The following is a 27,637-nucleotide window of genomic DNA, read 5'->3' as shown; positions in this document are numbered from 1 at the left end:
GGAGGAGTCTGACATGAAGGAGGGATGCTTATGTGTTGGGGAGGAGTCTGACATAAAGGCGGGACCCTTATGTGATGGGGAGGAGTCTGACATGAACGAGGGACCCTTATGTGATGGGGAGGAGTCTGACATCAAGGAGGGATGCTTATGTGTTGGGGAGGAGTCTGACATGAAGGAGGGACCCTTATGTGATGGGGACTCTGGAATAGTGAGATCTGGATGAGTGTGACATTGGGCACCTTCCTATTCCTCTCCTCATTGGTCTCTCCAGTCATATGTAGCCCATCACTAGCACAGTGAATGTGTACACCGGGTACAAGGTGGGATATAGGAGGATACAAGTCCAGGTGACATTACACTGAACTGACATAGTGTGGCCGCTGGGGGCGCTGTTGTCAGACATGACGTCTCCTCTCCTCCGGCATCGGTCACAGCACAGCGCGCTCCCGTCACCCCATCCCGAGCGCGCCCCCGGTCCCTTCTCATGTGGGCGGACCGGCTGAGGGGACGTCAGACTCCGCCCACATGTGTCGCGCGCAGTCAGTCAGGAAAAGGGGGTGAAGAAGATGGCGGATGTGGAGGAGCAGCTGTCTGATGAGGAGAAGGTCGGTGTTGTGTGATGTGTGTGAAGGATGAGCGCCGCTCCTTGTAGAGGGAGGGGTGTGGGGGGAGTCCTGTGTAGGGGGTCCCCGGTATGTGGAGGGGGAGGGGCCCGGTGTCTCAGGTAAGTGGGCTCCGGTCAGGGTGGGGTTGGTTGACTTCCGCCTCTTCTTCCTCCCAGCCGGTCCGCTCCTTGTACGGCCTCAGCCGAAAATAGGAGACAGAAGGGCGGACCCCCACAGTCTGTCCCCCTCCTGGTCAAGTCACACTAGAACTTTGTAGAACTCTCATCCCTCTGCTCACTTCCTCCTACAAGTTCAGTGTAGGAAGTAGTTGTGTGTTCTCTGGGCGGCTCCACACCTCAGGTGTGTCCTGGGCACTGAGGCTCCACACACAAGACACTCATTGTTTACAGGAGTTTTCACCACACACTTTAGTAAGGCAAAACTTTACCCATAACTTGGTCAAAAATAATGTTCTTTAGCATGGAACATACATGCCACAATAATGATTATGCTACCAAAATTGGGTGTGCTGTAAATTCCCTCCAGCATTGCTTTTTTGTCTTTATGCTGGAGGCTGCCATTTTTCTGAAGTCCAGAGCCCCTGAGCAGCACTAAATCATAAAGCGGAACTAAACCTGTCAATTGAATGGTTTCCAAAAGAAGTTACATTCCATGATTGCTGTCACATTTGCTTGTGTCCTTTAAACTGTCAAACCATCAAATGGCTGATGTCATAACTAATCACATGTGCAGCAGCGGGGCAGTTGCAGATCAAACGGAAGTAAATGCCTTGGCTGTAAAGGATAGGAGGGATTCATTCTGCTTCAAGGCTGCTTCCTCACGTAAAGTTCCACTCGTTTTAGCAGTGCTTTTGGGCATGAGGCGCTTTTAACCACGAAGAAGGGGTTGCGGTGCTTTGGAAGTACTTTTCATGCCCTTTTTGAGTGCTGCCCATTCATTTCAATGGGCAGGGGATTTTGGGAGCGCTGTATACAGCGCTCCCAAACCGCCCCAAAGATGCTGCTTGCAGGACTTTTTCTAACGTCCCGCAAGCGCACCACCCCAGTGTGAAAGCACTCATTGCAGAGAATGGGGGGCAGTTTTCAGCGCTATTTCTAGTGCTAAAACGCCTGAAAACTGCCTCAGTGTGAAAGGGGTCTAAGGCTGTCGGCAGATCAACCTCTACAAATTCAGCACGGTGCCTAAAAAGGGAGAGCAATTGAACATGTGCAAAGCAGGGCGAGACAGTGTGTTACTGGATTTTAAACCGTATAGACTTTTATTTTTAATGTTTTACATAGCTATACCTGCAAAAGAAGCCAGCCTGAAGTGATCTAGCAGGATTTAGTGAATGTCCACCCACCCTAACCCTAAAATCCCTGCTTCTACAAACATCCACAATCTAACACTAAAAGGAATCGGCATACATTTTTTTTTTTTTGGAGCCGATCCGGTCTCCAGCGGCGGAAGCTCTGCAGAGGACATAACCGACAACGGCTGTGAAATGAATGGGAAGTGACGTCACCCGTAAAGTTACTATGGGGTTTCCTTTGTCGGATGTGTCCTCTGCACCGGCCTACACAGCGAAGCCACAGATGACAGCTCAGGGTGGGATCAGGCCAGCTTCATAAAACATATGTATACTGATTTATTTTTTATAGGGCTAGATAGGTTAGTGTTAGAGCGTGGATGTCTGTAGATGTAGCGATTTTAGTGTTAAGGTGGACTTCTATCTTATTTTCTGACTAGAGTTACATTTCATGAAGAAGGGGACTCTGATTTGAAGGTGGGACCCTTGTGATGGGTGGACGACGACTCTGAATTGAAGGGGAAATCTGATGTGATGGGGGATTGGATAGATTGCTAGCGCAGCCATTGGCTTCCGCTGCTGTCAATCGAATCCAATGTTGTGGGGGGCGGGGCTGAGTCCTGCATTCGGCCTCTATGGATGCCAAATGCTGAGCACTTCTCCCAGGTGGTTATCTGATATGGGGAGGAGCTGCCAGGGTGCCCCAGAAGAGCAGGTTTGGGGCCACTCTGTGCAAAACAAGCTGCACGGTGGAGGCAAGTATGTTTGTTTAAAAAAAAAAAAAAACCCTTCCAATCTCATAACAAGGGTAAACATGTTTAGGCATTGATTTTTGGCTCCTCATCCCCCTTATACTTGCCTGAGCTCTCATTTGATCCAGTGCTGTGGACATCTGAAGCTCCCCTCACTTCTAGGTTTTACTGACTTTGCTGGGGTGATGGGAGCCATTGGCTCCCAGTGCTGTCAGTCAAAACCAATGATGTGGGAGCAGTGTCAATTGATGCAGCACTGGGGCTCGGGAGTTATTGCCTAGAGTGAGGCCTTAACATGAAGTATGCCTAAATCAAGGACAGGAAGCAGAAGAGCTGTCAATACGCTGCAAGAGGCCAACGTTCTAGTTTGTGTGAAATAGGAAACTACTGACACCACCCAACTCGACAAACTTGGCTCTATGCAAGAAATAAGGAAACTGTTTTGTTGTATAGAGAAGTGATTTCTGCCATCTGGTTAACACTTTTTTTTTTTTTTTTTTTTCTTATGTAGTGTGACAGGCTAGGCCCTGTCAGTGTGTTGGTATAGGCAAACGGGCCACAGGGGTCTCAAAGTTACAGTTTGAGGGGCTTCAGATTGTTTGTTTGGAGATGTCTGGCTTGTCAGTGTCTGCAGTTTTGGTGATCCCGCATCAGGCTCTGGAGCTTGGGGACTTTGAAAAGATTAAAATGTTTTCTCCATGCAGTGGATATGCATACTCCCATCAGGAGATGTGATGTATTTCAGAGACTTTACTCCATGTTGGACAGATTCCTTACCCACAGGACTGAGAGTTGGCAATTGGAGGACTGGGAGAGCTGAGACATCTAGGCAAAGCCAAGGGACTGGGGGAGTCTGAATCTTGGTAGAGTGAGAGAACCTGGGGTACTAAATGATTGACCGCAGTCCAGATCTGGACCACCACAGTCACGCAAAATTAAGCTGCCTATGTGACAGTCTCTCCCCTCCCTCGCTGCTATCATTTTCACAGTGTGGTGGGGGGGGGGGGGGGGGGGGAGTGGTATGCGACAGGTCTGGATGGAAGGCAGGAGTTGCCCTACTCTAACTGGGTGACTGGTTGCTAGAAGCAACCAATCGCACAGGAAAAGTAGGGAAGCTCCCGTCCTTTATCCAAACCTGTCTTGCCTTCTGTTCTATGTCATGCTATGTGCGGTAGAACTGTATGGGGGGGGGGGGGGGCTGGCTGTGCTGTTAAGGGGGCTGTAATAAGGGGCACTATGATGTAAAGGGGGGAGGATTGATATATAAAAAGGAAGACTGAGTTAAAGGGATGTGATGTAAAAGGTTGGTGGGAGGGCTGTGATGTGAATGGATGCTGTAATTTAAGCTCTTCATGCTGAGCAGCCACATATGTGTACCAGAATGTAAACACAGCCGTGCTGAGAAATTGCAATTGGGAGCTTTCCGATCTTGCGCCAGCCAGTCATGGGGTCACATGATCAGAACCCCCTTTAAGGGGCCAAGTGGCACCGGTGTTAAAGGGATTCAAAGCATTCCTCCAAAAATAAACTGTACAATAGATTCGGTGTAGCCACTGGTGTGTTTTAAACTGACATACCAAACCAGACCAATGAAAATCTGGCATAGGAAAATAGCTAGATCCGGAGGCCTGGCAGGTCATGAATTTAACAATGGCCAAATGCTCAAAGAACGTCCTTTTTTAGAAAATGCCTACAAGGTACTTTACAGGTGGTACTACACACCGGCTAGACTGATCTGTTTCATTCTAGCCTACTCCCCCTTGTGTTTCCGAGGGTGCTCCCAGGAGGGCACAATGACGCACATCTGGTGGACCTGTCCGAGGGTGTGCAAGTTATGAATCAGAGTTTACCCCCTCCTCTGAAGCATACTCTGTGCTGACCTCAAAAAAGACCCATATGAAGCACTTCTCTGCAACCCAATCGCACAACTGCTTTGCCTGGAGAACCAACTAGACTACATCTCTTTACTGCAACCAAAGTGACGATAGCTAGGGCATGGAAGACACAGGTACTAAGTTTTGAGGCGGCTAAAGACCGCATGGACAATATAATGGCTAATGAAAAGCTGACTGCTGTCCTTTTGGACACTCATAAGTGCTGAAGGTATGGCGGCCATGGGTCGAGTATACTAAACCCACCCTTCTTCAGATTTAATGCATTTTTGCTCCCCACCGCGAGGACTCGCCCACCTCTCTCTCCCCCCCCCCCCCCCCCACCCCATGACTCTTCCCTTATTTGCCAATCTCAACCCCTATTTCTTTAACCCCAATCTGGCCACCAGGCATAGCCTTTGATGAGTTGGTTACATGGATAGATACTCGGGACTATTTACAGTCAGGCCCCTGTTGAGACAAACTCTTCAAGTATTTGTTAAAAAGTCATTCCTGAATTCTTAGTGTGTCCAACCACTTTCTTGTTTCCAACTTACAAATGTCTTAAGCCCCTGTTATATTTTTGTTTTGTTTTTCTTTGATTTACTAGCATACTTATTTTATTTATGATGCTAAATTTTATGTTATGTTCATTTTATGATGTTTTCTCTACACTGTTAAATTGCTATGCTTATCAATAAAACATTTTCTAAAAGAAAATCTGGCATTGGGCTCCTGTACATAAATACAAAGAATACAGCCGGCAACTCCAAACGTCCTTGTTGCTTCTTTATCGGTGCATAAAAAAAGTGAGTAAAAACATACAGGGGCTCACGCATTCCGGTTTACAAGCCTTGATCACAGCAGGGCTCATGTACACTACAGCTTCTAAACTTAAGTTTAGGAGCTTTTGGCGTTTTTTTTTTTTTTTTTTTCTTTTTCAACTCCATAAAAGCCTGTGTTCATGCACACATAAGCTTTAAGGCTGGGTTCAAATATGTGTGGACGGAGTTCCCAGCATGGGGTGCAGATTGGTTATGAATTATTGCCAGAATTCCCACCTGAACCGGACCCAAACACACACAAGACCCTTTTGGGATGCGGACCCAGACCTGTGTGAACCGGCTCCACTGAGAGCTGGTCACACTCACGTGTCATTAGGAGTTGAATGCAGGGAAACTTGGGTCCAGTTCACGCATGTGAACCCGGCCGTACAAGAATTTAAAAGCTGCTGCAGTTAAAGGAGGTTTAACCTCCCTCTCCTGAACAGGGAAGAACTGTGTTCAGGATAGGACTATTTTGACCACAGTTGGCAGTCAATCTAGTCTTGGTGTACATGAGCCCTTAGACGCTATGCCATGCGCGAGTTGCCCAGCCTGTTCTGAGTGGTCCCTGCTGTCTTCTGGGACCTGTGCGTCTCCCAAAAGACAGCGGGGGGTGCCAGTGACGGAGGGGCTGGATATGGTGTTGATCGCTGCGGATACTGCGGGGATCTTTCGTCGCAAGGGGCTCGCGCACAGAAGCGATCACATATGTAAGTCATGCCCGCTTATGAAAATGGTGTTCAAACCACACATATGAGGTATTGCTGCGATTGTTGGAGCGAGAGCAATAATTCTAGAACTAGACCTCCTCTGTAGCTCAAAACTGGTAATCTGTAGAAACTTTTAAACGTCGCCATTGGAGATTAAGTACCAAAGCTTTTGGTACTTGTCAATTGGCAATTTTGATGTGTAACATGTTGGGTATCAATTTACTCGGCGTAACATTATCTTTCACAATATATAAAAAAATTGGGCTAACATTACTGTTTTATTTTTTTAATTCAAAAAAGTATTTTTTCCCCAAAAAATTGCACTTATAAGACCGCTGCTCAATTACGGTGTGACACAGTATTGCAATGACGGCCATTTTATTCTTTATCATGTCTAAAAGAAATATATAATGTTTGGGGGTTCTAAGTAATTTTCTAGCAAAAAAAACCTGAGTTTAACTTGTAAACAAGTCTCAAAAAGAGGCTCATGGCTAGGGTTGCCTCCTCATCCCTTTAAACCCGAACACACATTAATTACACAGGTTCTGAGGCTAATGTAATGCAGATAAGGCACTAAGTGAGTTTAATTGCCACCTTTAGTCAGTCACAAAACCTGTGTAATGTTTGGATTTAAAGGGATGAGGTGGCAACCCTACTCGAGGCTAAAGTGGTTTAGAGCTTGCAAGCCACTGCAACAGACCAGCTTCAAAGCAAGTGGAATGGGATCCTTTTTGAACGGGTCCTAAACACTGTAATTCATGGTCCCAAGATTAGAAGATTCAAATTTTTAACATCCGTACAGATTATACTGTAAGTGTAAGGCTAAGGTGTTGGCAGAGGCGCTTGCTTCAAGAAGGAAGATTGTGCAGCAGCAATCGACCACTTTGCCTTTTAATTTGAATTGCTGAGACCTCAACATCCACAGCATGTCTACTTGGCTCGCTCCTTGAGTCCGGGGCAGCAGTGAAGAGCTGACGAGGGCCAACATGAGAAGGATATTAATACTCAAGTAAAAAATTAGGTTCAGGCTTATTTTGCAGAGAAGCCCCTTGCTACAAAGGGGAAAAAAACCCTTTAAAGCAGAGTTCCAGGCTTTTTATGTTTATTAAAAGGCAGTAGCTACAAAAATTGTAGTTGCTGACTTTTAATAAACAGATACTTACCTGTTCCACGGTCCAGCGATGCAGCCGATTGTAGCGTCACTCCTCTCTGCTGGTGCCTCCATTGTCACTCTGGGAACCCGGCCGTGACAGCTTTCGGCTTCACTGCCAGGTGCGCATGGTGCATGCGAGTTGTGATGCGCTTCCAGAGTGGACAGGAGATCTCCTGGGACCTGTCACGTGTCCCAGGAGATCGCCTAGAGGGAGGGGCCGCCTAAGGTGAAAGGAGGAGTCGCCTTGTCGGTCCCTGGGCGGAAGGGATCCCCCACCCAAAAAAAAATGACATTCCAAATTTGGCATGTAAGGGGGCGAGGAGTGCTTAAAATGGAAGTTCCATTTTTGGGTGGAACTCCGCTTTAAGTTGATATAAGTGTAACCAAAAGATATACCTCACCTTTAGTAAAACTTGTGAAATCCTACTTGTGTTTCTCAGGCACCTTCATGCCATCAGTGTCTCTTCTCTGCTGTAGACAACATCGATAGAGGACATCCCGGCCCACAGGCCACCTTTTGTGAAGTCTGTTTCTGATCGGACATTCACACCAGTGGCCTACTGGAGGTCAGATTGTAGGGCTCTGGCAGTGCTAACTCTGTTCCTGCTTGCACAAAGGAGCAGATCATGGTCCTGCTGATGGGTTGAAGGCTTTGCCCCCCTTAATGACCAGGCCATTTTTTTCCGATACGGCACAATGTTGCTTTAATTGACAATTGCGATGCTGTACCCAAACAAAATTGACGTCCTTTTTTTTTTTTTTTTCCCCCACAAATAGAGCTTTCTTTTGTAGTTGTGGTATTTGATTACCTCTGCGTTTGTTTATAGTGCAAAAAAAGGAATTTTTTTTTTTTAAGTGGCAATTTTGTAAAAAAAACTTTTTGCTATAATATCCCCAAAATGTGTTTTTGGTTTTATATATTGACATTTATACAGCAATCAGTGCTATAAAAATGCAATGATTACTGTGTAAATGTCACTGGCAAGGAAGGGTTTAACACTATGGGATGATCAAGGGGTTAAACGTGTTACCGTGTGGGTTTCCAACTGTGAGGGCAGTGTACTGACTAGAGGAGGAGATGGATCGCTGTTTCTAATTATTATTATACATGATTTATTTAGCGCCTACAGCAGGGGTTGACAAATTTTGCTTGGAATCTAGGAGCCAGCTAAAAAAGTTAGGAGCCAGGTCCGTGACGGCGATCTGGACCTGTCCCTGGCCTGACATGGAGACGAGTGAGGGGAAGATAGCCCCCCACCTGTCTCCAAGTCATTGCCCATAGCTCTTAGAGGGACATTTTATTTGTTTTATTTTTTTCAAATGACAAATTTTTTTTAAATTGCATTTTAGGCTAGGTTCACATTGCTGCGATGCGGGAACGCCGCGAATCCGTGGCGTTTTCCCGCATCGCATTACTCCCGCCGGCAGTTCACACTGCCCTATGCGGACGGCTGGGGGTGTCAATGTTATGTTAATGACACCCCCAGATCCGTCCGCATATCGCAGTGCGATCTGCCGACTCGCACAGGAATCGGATCGCATGGTGTGAACCCCCATGCGATCCGATTCCGTTGCGGACCCAAAAAAGGGTCCCGTGCGAGTTTTCTGCGGGACCGCTGCGAGTTCAGCCATACTATCTGTATGGCTGAACTCGCAGCGCTACGGAGATCGGATGTGATTTGCTGTGCGAATCACATCCGGTTCTCCCCCCGCAGCGGTGTGAACCCAGCCTTAGTGTAAATATGAGATGTGAGGTCTCTCTGACCCCAGATCTCATATACGAGAGGACCTGTCATGCTTTTTTCTATTACAGGGGATTTTTACATTCCTTGTAATAGGAATAAAAGTGACACACTTTTTTATTTTTTTATTTTTTTATTTTTTTTTAAAGAACAGTGAAAAAAATAAAAATAAAAGTTAAAATAAGAAGTAAAAAATTTTTTTTAAATGCGCCCTGTCCCGCCAAGCTTGCGCGCAGAAGCGAACGCATAAATGAAAGCGGTGTTCAAACCACACATGTGAGGTATCGCTGCGATTGGTAGAGTAAGAGCAATCATTCTAGCCCCAGACCTCCTCTGTAACTCAAAACGTGCAACCTGTAGAATTTTTTTTTTTTAAACGTCGCCTATGGAGATTTTAAAGGGTAAAAGTTTGTCGCCATTCCATGAGTGGGCGCAATTGTGAAGCATGACATGTTGGGTATCTACTCGGCGTAACATTATCTTTTACAATATAAAAAAAAAATTGGGCTAACTTTACTGTTGTCTTATTTTTTTTTATTAAATAAATTATTTTTCCCCCAAAAAAGTGTGCTTGTAAGTCCGCTGTGCAAATACTGTGTGACAGACAGTATTGCAACGACCACCATTTTACTCTCTAGGGTGTTTAGAATAATAAAAAAAATATGTATGTGTGTGTGTTTAGGGGTTCTAGGTAAAGGGAAGGAGATAGATTGGCAGGCAAGCTCCATTAGCATTGCTGGTTGTAATTCCAACGGCCACCACAAGAGGGCGCCAGATTCCAGAAGGAACCATATGATCACAGAAGGCCTCAAAGCCGGGGGCTCAATTACCGGCCGCCTGCGGCGCGGCCCGATGCGATCACGCCGGGGGGGTCCACGGAGACAGGATACCCCCAGCTGTGCTGCCCCAGGCGCCAGGTCGCTAATTCTAGTCACAAATGCGACCTGGCGCCCGGGTTTTGTCGAGCCCTGGCCTACAGTTTACGCAGCACTTTACATTGTATAGGAGGGGGACAACACAATTACAGTACAGTACAGTACAGTTCAGTACAAAAGGTACAGGAGGGCCCTACTTGTAGAGCTTACCTTCTAAATGGAGGGGGTGGTACAAAAGATAATAGATGCAGACAATGATTTGATGGGGGTGGCTCGGGGACAGTTAGGTGGGTGTGGGATAGGCTTCCTTGAATAAATGAGTTTTCAGGGATCTCTTAAAGGTGGACAGGGTAGGGGCTGATCGGACAGACTGGGGCAGGGAGTTCCAGATCATGGGAGAGGCTCTGGAGAAGTCTTGAAGGCGAGCATGGGAGGAGGTAACAAGAGAGCTAGAGAGCAGGAGCGAAGGGGACGATTTGGGAGATATCTGCAGATGAGGTTGGTGATGTAGATGGGGGGCAATGTTGTGGATGGCTTTGTATGTTATGATTAGCATTTTGAATTTTACATGGTGGTGTAGGGGAAGCCAGTGAAGGAATTGGCAGAGAGGGGCAGCAGTCACGGATCGATTAGTGAGGTGTATTAGTCTAGCAGCAGCATTCATAATAGACTGAAGGGGGAATGGCCTGATTAAGGGTAGGCCATTAAGGCGATTTTCTTAATTTACTTGGAACAGACGATCTGTCTCTCCTCTCCTGTCAGAATGGGGATTTGTGTGTTTACACACACACACACACACACACCCTGTTCTGGCTCTCGTGCCCGTGATTGCGGGTGGCCAGCTATAGCTCTTAAAGGAGCCGACGTACAGTTATGATTGGTGCAAGGGAGCCAACCTGCTGTCATAAATGTACGTGAGTCAGTGGTTAAGGACCTTCTAAGGCCGTGTCCAGCTCTCCCAGAGTAACTGCCTGTCTTCTAGATTTTCCTCAAGATGTTCTTGAGACTGCTGGGAGACGCAGCAAACCTTCTGGCAACGGCACATATTGATGTGCTATCCTGGAGGAGTTGGACTGCCTGTGCAAACTCTATAGGGTCCAGGTATCGCCTCATGCTACCAGTAGTGACACTGACCCTAGCCAAATGCAAAACTAGTGAAAAACGGTCAGAAAAGATGAGTAGGGGAAAAAAATGACTTGTAGCACTGGGGTACTTGGTGCAAATTCCAGCCAGGACACTATATCTGCATAAAGTTTGCATGTTCTTGTGTGGGGTTTTTTATTTTTGGATACTCTGGCTTCCTCTCACACTCTAAAGACAAGCTGGTAGGGTAATTGGCTCTTGGCTGTGGGTTTAGCGTGGCTGGCTGGTGTGAAAAAGCCCTGAAACGTGCTAGTTATGTGAATGGGCCCTAAGTGTTGTGTGACCTTTTTGAGGTAAATTGTGCTTTTGTGACATTTGTGAGGTACACCTGTTAAAGCCCCTGACCCAGGGAACCTAAAATGTCTCCCTTGCTGTGGAGCTGTGTCTGGACTGCAAGGCTTAACTGCTTGTTTTAGTCTAAAGTAATTTTAATTACTCTAATCTCTACTTCTCCATGGTTTGGCAGTGGACTGTCCCTTGGTGTTCTCAGGACTAATGCAGGGCTATGGTCCTTATGCTTGGTGAATACTATTTTTATTCATTCAATCCAGCAGGCTAAACGGGGGGGGGGGGGGGGGGGGGGAACTGAGTAGCTCAGGTGCTGTACTAAGTATTTGATGTTATAACAGCAATCTCCCTGCTAAGCTATTGTGTTCTGACGGGGGACTTTTAACCCCACCAGAACTCACTGGTCAGTGCTCTCGGCCATTGGCTGGCAGCTCTGATCAGATGCTGGTTTTCCAGCATGACTGTTGGACAGAAGCCGGCCTGTCTGATGGGACTCGTGGGCTGAGTGTTGGCCTGTTGGACTGGCCGATTATTCAGCCCATGTGCAAGGGGCTTTAGAGTGAGCATAGGGGAGAGGAGGTTGTGGGAACTGGGCCTATCGTTGCAAAGGATTGGTTAAGTAAATCTGCTTTTCCAAACCCCCTAAACAGAAACCAGCAACCCCCACTACAAGGGGACATTTTTAGGTTTCCTGGAGTTAAGCTTTAAAATGTCTGAATCTGTTGGTATATATATTTTTTTTTTTCCTCCCTGAAGACATATCAGCATTTCTATGATGTCACTTAAATTCCAGCATATCTGCTTTCCTCTTCCTCTATTTATTTTCCCTTTCATTTTCTGAATTGTTTGGCCAAAAATGGGCACATAAGAGGCCAATGCAGTTTTTAGTTAAAAATAATAATAATAATAATTTTGTCATTTGTAAGAACATATTTTATGTTGCATTTGGGAGTTACAGCTGTCAACATTATGCATTGCATATCACTAATTCTTTAACCACCTCAATACGGGGTGCTTTCACCCCCATCCTACCAAGACCAATGTTCAGCTTTTAGTGCTCACATTTTGAATGAGTATTACTCAGTCATGCAACACTGTACCCAAATTAAATTTTTGTATCATTTTTCTCACACAATAGAGCTTTCTTTTGGTGGTATTTACTCACCACTGGGGTTTTTTATTTTTGCGTTAGCTACAAATGAAAAAAATCGAAAACTTCGAAAAACAAATGCGATTTTCTTAGTTTCTGTTTTTAAGATTTTGAAAATAAGTATTTTTTTTTTTCTTAAATTTTGACAAATTTATACTGCTACATCTCTGATAAAAATAACCCAATTCTCAGTGTATGTTATTTGGTCTGTGTGAAAGTGAGTCTACAAGCTATGGTACCAATTAAAAATTGATCACACCCGATTGTACTGACTATCATTTCTTGAAGCCCTAACCTGTCAAGACACATACACCCCAAATGACCACTTTTTGGAAAGTTACAGTACAAGCTCAACATGACATTGTTTTGAAGTTGTAATTTTTTTTCCCCCATAATTTGGAGAATTAGGAAATGGTGTGGTGTGTGTGTGTGTGTGGTGTTTTTTTTTATTTATTTTTTTTTAAATTTTTTTTTAAATTTTTTTTTTTACATAAACAAAATGTCATATTAAAGCGGGAGTCCGCCGGGACTCCGCGTTTTTTTTTTATTTTTTTTATTTTATTTTTTTAAAAGTCAGCAGCTACAAATACTGCAGCTGCTGACTTTTAAAATAGTGACACTTACCTGTCCAGCGCGCCCGCGATGTCGGCACCCGAAGCCGATCTCTAGATCGACACTCGAGTGCTGCCGCCGCCATCTTGGGTATGGGAATCAGGAAATGGAGCCTTTCGGCTTAATTTCCCGGTTCCCTACTGCGCATGGGCGAGCCGCGCTGCGCAATGAGGACGGTCCCCGCTGCCTCTGGGATCTGTGTGTTTCCCAGCAGGCAGCGGGGCACTTGCGGAAGGGGGCGGGCACTTGCGGAAAGGGGCGTAATGTACGCCCCTTTCCGCAGAGAGCTAGCCCGGAAGTGGGTGCAGTTACCTGGATTATCCAGGTAACTGCACCCCCCTCCCCCCTGAAAGGTGCCAATTGTGGCGCCGGAGGGGGGGAGGAATCCGATGAGCGGAAGGTCCATTTTAGGGTGGACCTCCGCTTTAAGTTGTTTCTTACACGTGGAATAGGCATACTTTCAACTACACCCCAAAACACATTCTGCTGCTACTCCTGAGTATGGTGATGCTACGCGTGTGAGCCTATCGGCCATTATCCAGACCTTTATTCCAACACTTTTTTATTTTTATTTATTTTATTTTTTTGTTTACAAGTAAAAAAACGTATTTGTTGCTAGAAAGACTTGGATCCCCCAAACATTATATATTTTTGTAGCGAAGGCCCTAGAGAATAAAATGGTGGGTTTTGAAAATGTTTGTCACACTGTAATTGCGCAGCAGTTTTCAAATGCAGTTGTACACACTAACGCATAAATACATTTTAATGAATTTCAATGCACACAGAGACAATATAATACCAAATTTATTTTCATACATCAGGGGACACAGAGCCATAGTAGTTACTATGTGGGTTTATAGGCCACCCATAGGTGATTGACACTGGCAGGCCTTAAGACCAGAAGTGCACTACCTATATAACCCCTCCCATTACCGGGAGTACCTCCGTTTTTTTTTTTTGCCAGTGTGTATGGTGTTGGTCACGAGTAAATATGTGCTATGCTGTGCTGAGCTCCACTGGAGGAAATCCTTTCTGGGGCTAGCCATGCTGACTGGATCCATTCAGAGTGTCCTTTAATTGGGCCTAAGGAATGGTACCCGGGCCTCGTGTCTGAAGAAACGAGGTTTTGCTTGCGAATGCTTGCTTGTTTTTAGAGAGCTGGATCCTGGGATCCAGTACTTTTTGGTAGTAGGGCCATAAAGTTTTTACTGGCAGGATGCTGTTGCAGGTCCAGGATTGTGGGTAACCTCTAGGTTCCCCTGTTCCTGAAGGTTTCGGAGCCCACTGTGAATGGTAAAGATTGGGTTTATCTCAGATAACCCTGCGGCGGGAAGGTAAGTGGGGATTTTCTTATGAATTTCTCCTTTTAAGTTTATAATGTTGTCATGCCTATGTGTCACCACTGGGGTCTGTATTGAGCACTCACTGCCTGATGCTGGAAATGGTGCTGTGTCAGAAGCCATCATTTCCTCCTCCTCCTCCGGTCAGAGCAGGCAGATCCTCCGGTAAGAAAGGGGGGACTGGCTTCTCCTCCTGCAACCCCCATGTTGAAATGAACCCCTTTGGGGGAATTGTATGCCAAAAGCAGTCTCGCGGCCGCTCAGCGGGTTTTTTTTTTTTTTTTTACCGCGGGGCATGCGGGAAATCACTTTCTTTTGAAATGACATCAGAAGCCGGCCGCACGTGGAGGACGTTTTTAAAGCACTGTATGTGTAGTTGCTGCTGGCTGTGGAGCAGGAGGTTGGCTTACTTCAGGTTTGGTGACACAGGCATTTCCCTTTGACACATTATTACTTTACTAGGCTAGTTATTAATAGCAGCTTATAGCGCTGGACTATAACGTAGCAGTGTACATTCTTTTTGGTAGCGCTTCAGGCTATAAGTGGAAGAGGGACCAAAGGGTCAGTGGTTTCACAACAAACTAAATCCATTTCCAAAGGAATGTCCTCCTCTGAGAGTGATGCGGCCAGTCAGATTGAGCCGTCGGGGGAGACTGTTGTTGTAGCTGCGCTGGACACTTCAGCCCCTATATATATATATATATATATATATATATATATATATATATATATATATATATATATATATATATATATATATATATATATATATATATATATATATATATATATATATATATATATATATATATATATATATATATATATCACGCAGGAGGTTTTCTCTTCTACCATTTGTAATTTGGAAAAGAAGATTGATGCTATGATCTCTCTCCATAGTGGGTCTAAACATAGCAGATCCCCATCTAGTGCTCAGGACCCTCTTATTGAGGTGCAAGGGGCAGGGGATCAGGAAGATCATCCAAGAGATTTGGAAGATACTAATATATCCTTTTCTGAGGATCCTAATATAGAGGGAGTAGCATCACAAGACAGGTTGCTTGTGCACTCTTACTAAATTGGTTCGTTCAACCTTTTTGCTGCCTGCAGCGCAAGCTCTTGATGAACCTACGTCTAGTTCGGGGTCATTAAATCCTCCGCCATCCCCATGGGGATGCTTTTCCTATTCATTCATGGCTAAAAAAGCTTATGTATTCTGAATGGGAACATTCAGATAAACAATAATTATCCTTCCAAGAAATTCTCCACACTTTATCCTATGGAAGAGAATTTCTATAAGAAATAGGGGGGGGGGGGTCCAGAAATTGATGCTGCAATTGCCTCAGCGAACAAGAGTCTCGCGTTTCCAGTGGATAATGCGCTGATGTTAAAGGATCCCACAGATAAAAAGTTGGAACTTCTTCTTTCCAAAAGCAATATGTCTTTAGAAAGTTCAGTAGTGCAGCCCGTTCTTGCGGCAATTGGTGTATCTCAGTCCATTAAGGAACAGTTTGTGGAGGTACTTAAGATTCTGCCTGATCAGCAGGCCCAGCAATGGGCTGGTGTATCAGATGCACTATGTTTCAAGGTAGATGCTATGAAAGATTCTATCATTCAAGCCTCACGGCTTATACTTGGATTAGGGCATTCTCGCAGAGTTCTATGGCTGAAAAATTGGTCAGCCGAAGCACCATGTAAAAAAAACTCTTGGCCAGTTCCCCCTTTCGTGGTGAACTGCTATTTGGAGACAATCTGGATAAATACATCCAAAGGATCTCTAATGGGAAAAGCTCTTTTTTTTACCAGTAAAGAAGTTTAAACATTTCTCCTTTTTTAAATGTGCTTCCTCACCTGTGCCAGGGGCATCAGCCTCTAGGCAGTCTCGATGGCCTCAACCATCAGTCTCAAGGGGAAGAGCCCAAGGGCTGCACTAGGGTCAAGAGATCTTGGTGCAGAAAGCCCACAAAGCAGAATGCTAAAGCCTCCTTATGAAGGGGTGCCCCCACTCACTTGGGGGGGGGGGGGGGGGGGCTCCTGCGATTTTCAAAGATCTGGCAGGAGCAATGTCAAGACAGATGGGTGGCTTCTTCAGTTTCTCCAATTACAAACTAGAGTTCTGAGAATTTCTGTCTCCTCGTTTTCTAAGATCAAATGTTCCCAGGGATCCAGAGAAAAAAGTCTTTCTAGCTCTGGATCATCTATTATGCCGGTTGTTTCCATCCTGCAAGGAGGGGAGTTTTTGGCTTCAATCGATATCAAAGATGCATATCTCCACATGCAAATATTTCCCGTTCACCAGAAATTTCCAAGCCTCGAAGTAGAAAATCATAACTTTCAGTTTGTGGTCCTGCCATTCGGTCTAGCCACAGCATCGCGGGTGTTCTCAAAAATTCTGGCACCTCCTTTAGCCAGATTTAAGGGCTCAGTGCATAGCGGTCCTAGCCTATTTAGACGATCTACTTTTAATAGATCATTCAGTCTCAGGCCTAAACCAAAGTCTAGTCACAGCTGTAAACTACCTGGAATCTCTGGGTTGGATACTCAACCTAGAAAAATCCTCCTTAAAACCATCAAGGAGATTACAGTACTTGGGGCTGGTCATAGATACCGTATAGAAGAAGGTATTCTTACCCCAGACAAGAATCTGTTCCAGTATAGGACTAATTCAACTTGTCAAAACAAAGAAAAAGCCTTCCATTCGGCTGTGCATGAGATTGTTAGGGAAAATGGTTGCCTCCTTCGAGGCCGTCCGCGCAGTTTCACTCAAGACTGCTACAAAACACCATCCTGTCAGTCTGGAACAAAAAGATTCAGACTTTGTATTTTTCAATACGCTTGGTTCCCGACGTACATCAGAGCCTAAATTGGTGGTTGATATGCAGCAACCTCCAAAAGGGGAAATCTTTTCTGCCTGTATCCTGGAAAGTGGTGACAACAGATGCCAGCCTTCTAGGCTGGGGAGCAGTCCTGGAAGAAGATTCTGTCCAGGGGAGATGGTCCAAGTCAGAAAGGACCTTGCCTATCAACATTTTGGAGATTCGGCAGTACGTCTGGCGCTAGAATCTTGGAGAGTCAGGATGCGGGATTGTCCTGTCAGGATTCAATCCGACAACGGCTGTAGCTTACATAAATTACCAGGGGGGGCACGAGAAGTTATGCAGCACAAAAAGAGGTGAATCATGTTCTATCTTGGGCAGAAAACAACATTCCTTGCCTATCTGCGATTTTTCATTCCAGGAATTGAAAATTGGCAGGCAGACTACTTGAGTCGCCAACAATTATTTCCAGGGGAATGGTCTCTTCACCTCGCGATATGTCAGAGAATGGGATATTCCGGACGTGGATCTGTTTGCATCCAGATTCAACAACTTTGTGTCGAATGAGGGATCCGCTAGCATGCTGAACAGAAGCATTAGTCTTCCCATGGGATCAGTTTTCACTGATCTATGCGTTTCCTCCAGTTCTGCTACTTCTGCGTCTTCTCCGCAGGAATAAATGGAGGTGATTCTGGTGGCCCCAGCATGGCCCAGAAGATCTTGATTTGCCGAGGTCATAAAGATGGCGGTAGGAGTCCCTTGGACTCTGCCATTATGGCCAGACCTTCTCGCACAAGGTCAGGTATTCCACCCTACCTTACGGACGCTAAATTTAATGTTTGGCTATTGAAACCTACATTCTAAAGGATTGAGGGTTATCTTCTTCAGTATTGTCTGCTTTGGTTAATGCAAGGAAGCCGGCTTCCAGAATCCTTTTACTATAGAGTTTGGAAGGCATATGTTTCTTGGTGTGGATCCAGGAGTTGGTACCCCAGGAAGTATGTCAGGTATCCTTGATTTCCTGCAAATGGGATTACAAATAAAGCTGGCCTTGAGTACTATCAAGGGCCAGATCTCGGCCTTGTCAGTGTTTGTTCAACAGCCTCTTGCTTCCCACTCTCTGGTGCGTAGCTTTATACAGGGGGTAACACGGATTAATCCCCCTATCAAGGCATCCTTGGGATCTAAGTTTTGGTTTTATCAGCTTTGCAGAGTCAGCCTTTTGAGTCTTTACGGGAAATTCCCTTGGTTCTTTTGACAAGAAAAATTATCTTTTTGGTTACCGTTTCTTCTGCTAGAAGAGTATTGGAACTAGCGGCTCTATCTTGTAAAGAGCCCTATTTGATCATGCATAAGGATAGGGTGGTTTTGCGTCCTCATCCTGAATTCCTACCAAAAGTGGTGCCAGGTTTTCATTTAAACCAGGATATTATTCCTCCTTTTTTCCCAGAGCCTCAAGCTAGGGAAGAGAAGGCACTACATTCCCTTTAATGTAGTCAGAGCGATCAGAGTCTATTTAAAGGCGACCGCTCAGGTTCGCAAAACAGATGTTTTGTTTGTGCTGCCAGAAGGTCCAAAAAGGGGACAGGCAGCATCAAAATCTATTTCCAAATTGATTCGTCAAGTGATTGTTCAATCTTACGGCTTAAAGAAGAAAAATACTCCTTTTCATGTTAAAGCACACTCAACCAGGGCGATCAGTGCCTCTTGGGCGGTGCATCATCAGGCCTCTATGGCTCAAATCAAATCAATGTTAACCACTTGCCGACCAGCGCACGCCGATGTACGTCGGCAGAATGGTACGGGCAGGCAAATGGGTGTACCTGTATGTCCCTTTAAATTTGCCGCTCTGCCATGTGGACTCGATCGCCGTGGGCATACCCGCGATCGTCTCACCGAGCGGCCGAATGAAGAAATGCCGTTGTAAACCGCATTTCTCCATTCTACCTAGCAACTAGTGACGCTGATCTCTGCTCCATGTGATTGGAGCAGAGATCAGTGTTCACTAAATTAAAGCCCAACCCCCCCACAGTTAGTAACACACCCCTAGGAACACTTAACACCTACACTGCCACCCACTGGTTAACCCTTTCACTGCCAGTGTCATTTACACAGGAATCGCTGCATTTATATAGCAGTGATTACTGTATAAATGACTGGTCCCAAAAATGTGTCAAAAATGTCCGATGTGTCCGCCACCATGTCGCAGTCACAATAAAAATCGCTGATCGCCGCCATTACTAGTAAAAAAAAAAAATAATAAAAATGCCATAAAACTATCCCTATTTTGTAAACGCTATAACTTTTGTGCAAAGCAATCAATAGCTTATTGCGATTTTTTTTTTATTTTTTGATTTTTTTTTTTCTTCTTCCAAAAATGTGTAGAATAGGTATCGGCCTAAACTGAGGGAAAAAATGTTTTTGGGGGATATTTATTATAACAAAAAAGTAAAACTACTATGGCTCTGTGTCCCCTGATGTACGAAAAGAAAACAGGATTTTTAAAACGGTTTACCTGTAAAATCCTTTTCTTTGATGCACATCAGGGGACACAGAGGTCCCTCCCTTCTTGGTATACACTGTATTGCTTGGCTACAAAACTAAGGTACTCCCAGTAATGGGAGGGGTTATAGGGAGTGCACTTCTGGTCTTAAGGTATGCCAGTGTCCACCTAATGATGGCCTATAAACCCACATAATAACTACTATGGCCCTGTGTCCCCTGATGTACATCAAAGAAAAGGATTTAACAGGTAAGCTGTTTTTAAAAATCCTGTTTTTGCGCCAGGTAAATAGATACCAAACATGTTGCGCTTTAAAATTGCGTATGCTTGTGAAATGGTGTCAAACTTCGGTATTTAAAAATCTCTCCATAGGTAAGCCTTTAGTGGTTAACAGTTTAGAGTTACACAGAAGGTCTGGTTCTAGAATTATTTCTCTCACTCTGATGTTCGCGGCAATATGTATCACATGTGGTGCGATCGCTGTTTATGTATGCATACCGGACCAACGTGCGCGTTTGCCTTTGCACGGAGGGATGGGGCACTTTAAATGTTTTGTTTATTGGTGGGACACTGGTACACTGACAGATGTTGTCACAATGGGACAGTGGTGCTTGGTTTACTGTGTTGGGATCTGTGACAGCTCTGTGTAAAACATGGATTTGATTTAAATCCAAGTCATTTTAAATACCCGGTAAAAAGGCTTGATTTAAATCATAATTTTTTAAAGAGCAGCTGTCTTCTGTGTCCCACAGCGGCTCCTCCCTTGACCCGCTGTTGACTCCCACTTTAATGGGACGGCTGATGATGCGGCAGAGACGCAACAAGGTGAGGTACATGGTGGCAGCAGGTGAGTGGATGCCCACTAACAGGAGCTGCCACGAGGAATTTGAAAAGACATGTGCTCTTTAAACGTAAGCACGTATTCTTGCTGGTAGTTTAGGAAACCTTCATTTTGTTTGCAAATATTAAAGATTCTATTTAGTATAATAAGCTGTCAGGATAGTAAAACAGCGATATCGGGAACCGATTCAATCATTCAGTTTGTAGTGCACATAGATTTGCAAAACAGGATAAAGGAATATTCCTGAACTTTGTTTTATCTCATGGTTACCATGAAATTGTGTAAATGCATCAATGCAGTGCATGTTATCTCAGCTTGCAGAGCTTGGATCCATTGAATGAATGAGTTTACCAAAAATTTTAAAATTGCAGAATATACCACCTCATGCTACATAACTTGCTTACTGGGCACTTAAACCCTCTTCCTGCCCAGACCAGTTTTCAGCTTTCAGTGCTCACACATTGAATGACTATTGCTGTACCCAAATTAAATTTTTATAAATTATTTATTTTTTCCCACACAACTGGAGCTTTCTTTTGGTGGTATTTAATCACTGCTGGGTTAAATTTTTTGATAAAATAAAAAACGACCAAAAGACCAAAAATTGTGAAAAAAAAAAAAAGTAATTTTTTGTTATAAAATTTTGAGAACCGGTAACTTTTTCTCCTTTTTGTTGATGTGCACTGGTGGGCGGCACTGATAAGCTCTGGCAGGTGGCATTAGTGGGAACAGATGAGGCAGCCACAGCTCTCTGTGGTGTCCGTTTTTATGAAGCAGTGATCAGTGGAGATCCAGAGGATCGCCGCTGATCACAGCCCATAAACAGTTTATAAACCAGAGATAATCAGGGGAGTAGTGTTTGAATTTGTTCTCCCGCCGATTTATCTCCACACACTGAGAATCCTCATTTAATGACACAGCAACGGCCAGTTTATGAAGCTGCGATCTGAGCGCTTCACTGGCGATCTGTGTCAGAATTCACCAGCTCAGAGGTGGAGAATCGGGGAGTGAAGAGAGAATGTGGGGGGATCTGAGGAGCAAAGAGGAAGATAATTAACTTCCTTATGCCTCGTTCAGACCCCCCAACACTGTAACCATGTCCCCCTGTCATATGTATGTATGTCTGTCTGTGTGTGTATACATGTATATATTATGTAGGGGGACGCTTTATTTTACTAACATTAATCACACCGTGTGTCAGTGTATTGAGCTGTGATAATTTATCACTGCTTAATAAATTGACATCTCTGTGTATCGGTGAATTTCTAGTACTGTAATCTCGTAAAGTCTCACGAGATTCCAGTATTAGGGGCCGTTCTCCAGTGTTAGAAGTGTTTGTAGATCACTTCACTTCTCCAAGGGTGAAGCGATCTACTCCGCTTTATAAACTGGCACACAGAGGAGAAAGATTTCCTCTGTGAAAGCCGGAGAATGAAGCGGTGAATAGATTTCACTGCTTCATAAAAGGACACCTGTGTGAGGGACCGCCTCTGACAGAAGCCGGTGATCGGCTTGTGTGTGTGTGTGTGTGTGTGTGTGTGTGTTTTTTTTTTTTTATATTCCTGACAGCATGAGGGGGAAAAAAGACCATTACCGATCTCTGTTTACATCATGTGATCAGCTGTCATTGGCTGACAGCTGATCACATGGTTAGGGGCCAGGATTGGCCCCTTACTCCGATCTGTGAACAGCCGAGTTTTATAGACTCGGTGATCACAGGCCATGCAGGCAGCTCATGCACGCAAGGATGTCATGACGGCTTTATGGCAATTCAGGCCTGCGCTGTAGCTGTCATTTGGCTATAGCGCTGGAGGAGGTTAAAGGAATGAGTTTGTCGGCCATTATCAGCACCTTTTTAGCACAAGAGCAAGCACAAGAAAAATCTCTCTTAAATTCTATGTATGTCTTCACATTTGGTCTGTTGCGCTTCCATTGTGGTGTTAAAAATCTTGCTTACTGCATTTTTGGTCACTTAAAAAAAAAAAAAAAAACTTGTCTCCCTGTAGAAATGCATTGAAAACTCAGCAAGAATACATCAATAACGCACCTGTTGCGTTTTTTTGAGTCGTGTGACCTATAAAAAAATGCACCATAAGCGCAGTAAAATCGCATGCATTTTGGGCCATTATCGGCACCATTTTCTTTATTGGCGAAAACACTATTTTTGGCTGCATCTGACTTCAGCATAAGGATTTGGGGGAGATGCAGGATTTAAATATGCTCAGTCTCATAGTGGCATAAGGACTCCATTCAGCGCTGTCTGCAACAAGAACGGATGTGTCTACAAGCAGAGAATAATTGGATATTAACAATGTTTTAAGGGTACCACAGAAGGCAATATCAAAAATAAACGTTGCATATGTTTATTTGCATCTCTAAGAAATACATGTATGCTTTTATATAATCGTACACCACGGGACACAAAGCCATAGTAATTACTACGTGGGCTATAGGCCACCTTCAGGTGATGGACATTGGCACACCCTAAACAGGAATTTGCCTCCCTATATAACCCCCTCCCATACCAGGAGCGTCTCCGTTTTTTCACCAGTGTCTAAGGTGTTGGTCACGAGTGAAGATGGGCTGTGCTCCGCTGGTGCAATCCTTGCTGGTGCTATCTATGCAGCCGGATCCATTCAAAGTGTCTTTTTAGACTGAATTGAATGGTACCCGGGCCTCGTGGCGGAAGAAACCAGGTTTAGCTGTAGTGCTCCTCTTTCTAGAGAGACCCCGGACTCCAGTGCTTTTTTTTTTTTTTTTCTCCCAGCCTTAAGTTTTTCTGGTGGGGTGTTCCCCCAATTAAAAAGGGGGCCCCAGTTCCTGAAGGTTTTTTTAAACGGAGAACACATTGAGAGGTGACGATTGGGTCTGTTGGTTTTACCACAGAAAACCCTGTGACGGGAAAGGTAAGTGCAGACTTCTAAATTTTTTTTAAGTTTCTTGTGACTTGTCTCCTTTAACCACTTCGCGCCCAGGCCAAAACTGACATTTCTCTCCTACATGTAAAATTCCAAATTTTTTTTTTTTTGCTAGAAAATTACATAGATCCCCCAAACATTATATATGTTTTTTTTAGCAAAGACCCTAGAGAATACAATGGCGGTCATTGCAACTTTTTATCTCGCACGGTATTTGCGCAGCAATTTTTCGAACACGTTTTTTTCAGGAAAAAAAAACTGTTTCATGGTTAAAAAAAGAAAAAACAGTAAAGTTAGCCCAATTTAGCCCGAGGAGGATACGCCGAGTAAATAGATACCCAACATGTCACGCTTCAAAATTGCACGCGCTCGTGGAATGACGCCAAACTTTGTTATTTAAAAATCCCCATAGGCGACGCTTTAAAATTTTTTTTTTTTTTTTTTTTTTGTTTTAATTTTTTTTAGTTTGACACTTAGGAATAAAAGTCATACATTTTTTTTTTTTTTTTTTTTTTTTTTTTTTACAAGGAATGTAAACATCCCTTGTAATAGGAATATGGCACGATCGGACATTTACAGTGAGATATGGGGTCAATAAGACTCCATATCTCACCTCTAGGCTGGGAAGAATAAAAAAAAAAAAACGATCCTGGCTTCCCTGCCAAATATGCGCCGTTAATTTGAATACCGAGGCCGTGACGTCATAACATCGCACCCGGCCTCCGAACGATCATAGAGACTCCAGGGACGGAAATCTCTATGGTAACTGGCGGGGGGCGGCGGATCCTGTCACCAGCTCACCGATGGAAGCGGTGAGTCGGTACAAGCACCAGAGGGCGGCGGGAGGGGGAGCGTCCCCTCCCGCCACCTGTAAGAACGATCAAGCGGCAGAACAGCCGATATGATCGTTCTTATGGTGCAGGGAATCGCCGGCTGAAAACGCTGATATCTGAATGACGTCTGTGGCCTCAGGCATCATTCAGATATAAGCACCGAAATCCCATGACGTCAATAGATGTAGTATGGGCGCCAAGTGCTTAAAAAGTAAATATTATCATGCCTAAAAGTCACCACTGGGGGCTGTATAGAGCATGTACTTTGTAATGCTTTCTCACATCCATGCTGTGTCAGCAGACTGACAGACCTCTCTCTGGCTAGCAGTCACAGGACTCCGGTAAGATGGGGGGGGGGGATTTTTCTCAAAAAAACACCCCCACCCGGACAAAAGCTCTCCCCCTCTTTCTGAGTAGAGGGAGAAGCAGAACGGTTGGCAGATGGCGCTCTGTTCTCCACCGCCTCTGTATGGTGATTTGTCACAGCCCTCCTCCTCATTGCCCTCCCCCCACTCACACGCCGATCCCGTTGGATCGGAGGCCCACACTCTTTTGAAAAGGGGAGAGGGCACAGTGGGAACACGAAGTGGGCGTGGTTTAGGGTGGCGTTGGCGTACAGCATCGTTCAGGGTGGGGGTACTTTTAAAAGACTCTATTTTTTGCTGACTGCAGCTGTCGGAGAGAGACAAAAGCTAAAAAGAGCCATGTAAGTGGTGATACAGGTATTCCTTTGGCACATTTACTAAAAGAATCAGGCTGAGTGTTAAATAGCAGCAGCAGTTGCTGGACTACTTGCTCAAGCAGTGGATGTGCTTTCTTCTGGTAGTCCCTCTGCATTCGTGCATCAGGCTATGGTCAGAAGGGGGGGGGGGGTAGAAACACCCCAAACAGGGACTCTTGCAAGCTCTAAACACTCTACATTGGCATTTGACCGGCCATCCCAGAACTCTCAGGGGAAGAGTAAGCGATCAGGGCTATCAGATATTGCTGTTTTCAACACTGCAGCCCTGTCTATATATTACTGAAGAGGGTTTTCCTCAAGCCATGATGGGATTGGCTAGCGGCTTTAATCGCATCCCAGAATGGGATAAAATGTGATTTCCTCAGGGGACCATGAGAAGGCTAATGACTCCTCTTCTGAGGGGTCAAATGCAGGGAATTGGCTTCACAATCTGAAAGATTGATGGTGCAATTTTTACTGAATTTGTCTGCTCCACTATTTTTGCTACTCTTCATTGAGTCGGTTGATATGCCTGGTTTTTGTTTGGGTTCACTAAAGCTTTCTCAAGCTGTGCATGCCTTTCCTTTCCATTCGTTGCTGGAAAGGCTTATATATTCTGAGTGGGATCACCCAGATAAACACTTTTTTTGTTTTTGTTTTTTTCCCTGTGGAGGAAAAATTTGCTAAGATCTAAGATGTGGGAGATACCAGCAATTGTCGCTGCTATATCCTCTGTGAATGAAAGTTTGACTTGTCCAATAGACAATGCTCAAATGTTCGGGGGTCCAGCGGATAAAAAGTTGGAAATTCCTCTTCAGAAAAAGTTTGCCTTTTTGTATATGTATATATTATGTGTGTATGTCTCTCTCAACCTGCGTTGGCAGAAATTGCTGTATGTCAATCCTTGAGAGACCGGTTTAAACAGGTGCTCAAGGTTATTCCTGATCAGGCCCAGGATTTAGCCCAGTTACCAGCTGCATTATGTTTGGCAATGGACGCCGTGAGAGGTTCTATTCTTCAAGCCTTGTGCCTTATGCTTGGCTGGTGCATAGGCATAGAATCTTATGGTTGAAAAAATGGTCAGCCGAAGTGTCATCCAAAGCTCCTGGCTAGTATTCCTTTTCACAGTGAATGGCTGTTTAGGGATGATTTGAAATAAATACATCCCAAATTTTTTTTTAGTGGTGATCTCAGAGGACAAGCGGGGTCGGGCCTGGTTAGTACCTGGATAGCAGACCGCCTAGGATTGTCAGGTGCCGTAGGCTGCAGATGGGTGACTTCCTCAATAACTCTAGGGTACAAACTTGAGTTCCGAAGGTCCCCGTCTCCTTATTTTCTCAGAGTTCAGAGGAAAATAAGTCTCTATTTCAAGCATTGGACCATCTTTTGTCTCAATAATAAACTGATAATGCAAGTGATTATGAATAAAAACAGTGATTATACAAAGGAGTATTCTAAATAATTAAAGAGGAAGTAAACCCTGATGGGTTTACTTCCTCTTTTTTTCCCTGCAAAGGTAAAGCATAATGGACTACTATGCATCGCATAGTAGCTCATTATGTGTCACTTACCTGACACAGGAGCCAGCGAAGTCGCAGCTGATCCCTGTAGTCCGCCGCGTCCATCTTGCTGGTGGCGTCTCGCAGCTCCGACCAATGACAGCGGCGCAACCGCGATGACGTCACTCCCGCGCATGCGCACGGGAGTCGCGCCTCGCAGCTCCGTTGCTGTCATACGGCGAAGCCGCGATGACGTCACTCCCGCGCATGCGCACGGGAGTCGACAAATTTGGCAAATCCATTCTTGGATTTGCCGCATTTAGTGCGCCTGCGCGCCGCTGTCTACGGCGCATGCGCCGTAGACAGCGGTGCCCATTTTCGGGCAAATATCTCCTAAACCATATAGGTTTAGGAGATATTGCTTGGACCTACAGGTAAGCCTTAATCTAGGCTTACCTATAGGTCCAAGTTGTTTGGAAGGGTTTACTTCCTCTTTAAGTCATCAAAAAAAACATAATATTCCATATGTTAGTATGATCAATCCATGAGCAACAAACACGTGTATCAAACGCAAAAACAGTTCATGGGTGAAATAATCCAACAAAGAAGTGTTCACAAACGAAATACAAATACGTTTCCACCACTAGTGCAGCCCGTCGCCTAGGAATAAGCAGTGGAGGCTTGCCAAAAAGCCAGCGACCACCCTTGTTCAGGGTGGTCACATAAGGCTTAGTAGAACAGCAGGCGTGCTGTTGAAGTACCACCGACTGTCCTCACAGGTAACCGGCCAACGTCTGTGGAAAGTGGTTTCAAAGGCGCTTCTGTCAGGAGACGATCATTGCGCATCAATGGACGTTTCCTTCCACCAGTTAAATGTGGTCACGAGGGGAAAAAGGCTCCAATAGTGCAGAGATAGCTTTGACTAATTTATTCAGTTGGTGGTACTTTAACAGCAAGCCTGTTCTACTAAGCCACCATGTGACACCCCCCCCCCCCCCCCCCCCAAGGGTGGTCGCCGGCTTTTCGTTAAGCCTCCATTGCTTATTCCTAGGTGATGGGCTGCACTAGTATTATTTGGATTTCGTTTGTGAACACTTTTGTTGGATTATTTCACCCATGAACTGTTTTTGAG

At 44.8% G+C, this 27,637-nt stretch overlaps 1 protein-coding gene across 1 annotated transcript in view; it reads left to right on the top strand.

Annotated features, from left to right (window-relative positions):
- Positions 1–450: 450 nt before the first annotated feature.
- The window catches only part of LOC143960254 (F-actin-capping protein subunit alpha-2-like), a 66,444-nt gene continuing 39,257 nt past the window's right edge, over positions 451–27,637 (top strand). Inside the window, exon 1 of the mRNA XM_077468638.1 lies at positions 451–605. Coding sequence (XP_077324764.1) covers positions 567–605 — 39 coding nt within the window. The 5' untranslated portion in view covers positions 451–566. The remainder of the gene's footprint in view (positions 606–27,637) is intronic.

Source organism: Lithobates pipiens, unplaced genomic scaffold, assembly GCF_037356315.1.
Source record: "Lithobates pipiens isolate NorthernLeopardFrog02 unplaced genomic scaffold, aLitPip1_a1.2 Scaffold_8, whole genome shotgun sequence".
Lineage (NCBI taxonomy): Eukaryota > Metazoa > Chordata > Amphibia > Anura > Ranidae > Lithobates > Lithobates pipiens.
The sequence above is the reverse complement of the archived record's forward strand: the minus strand, read 5'-3'. Positions and strand labels throughout refer to the sequence as shown.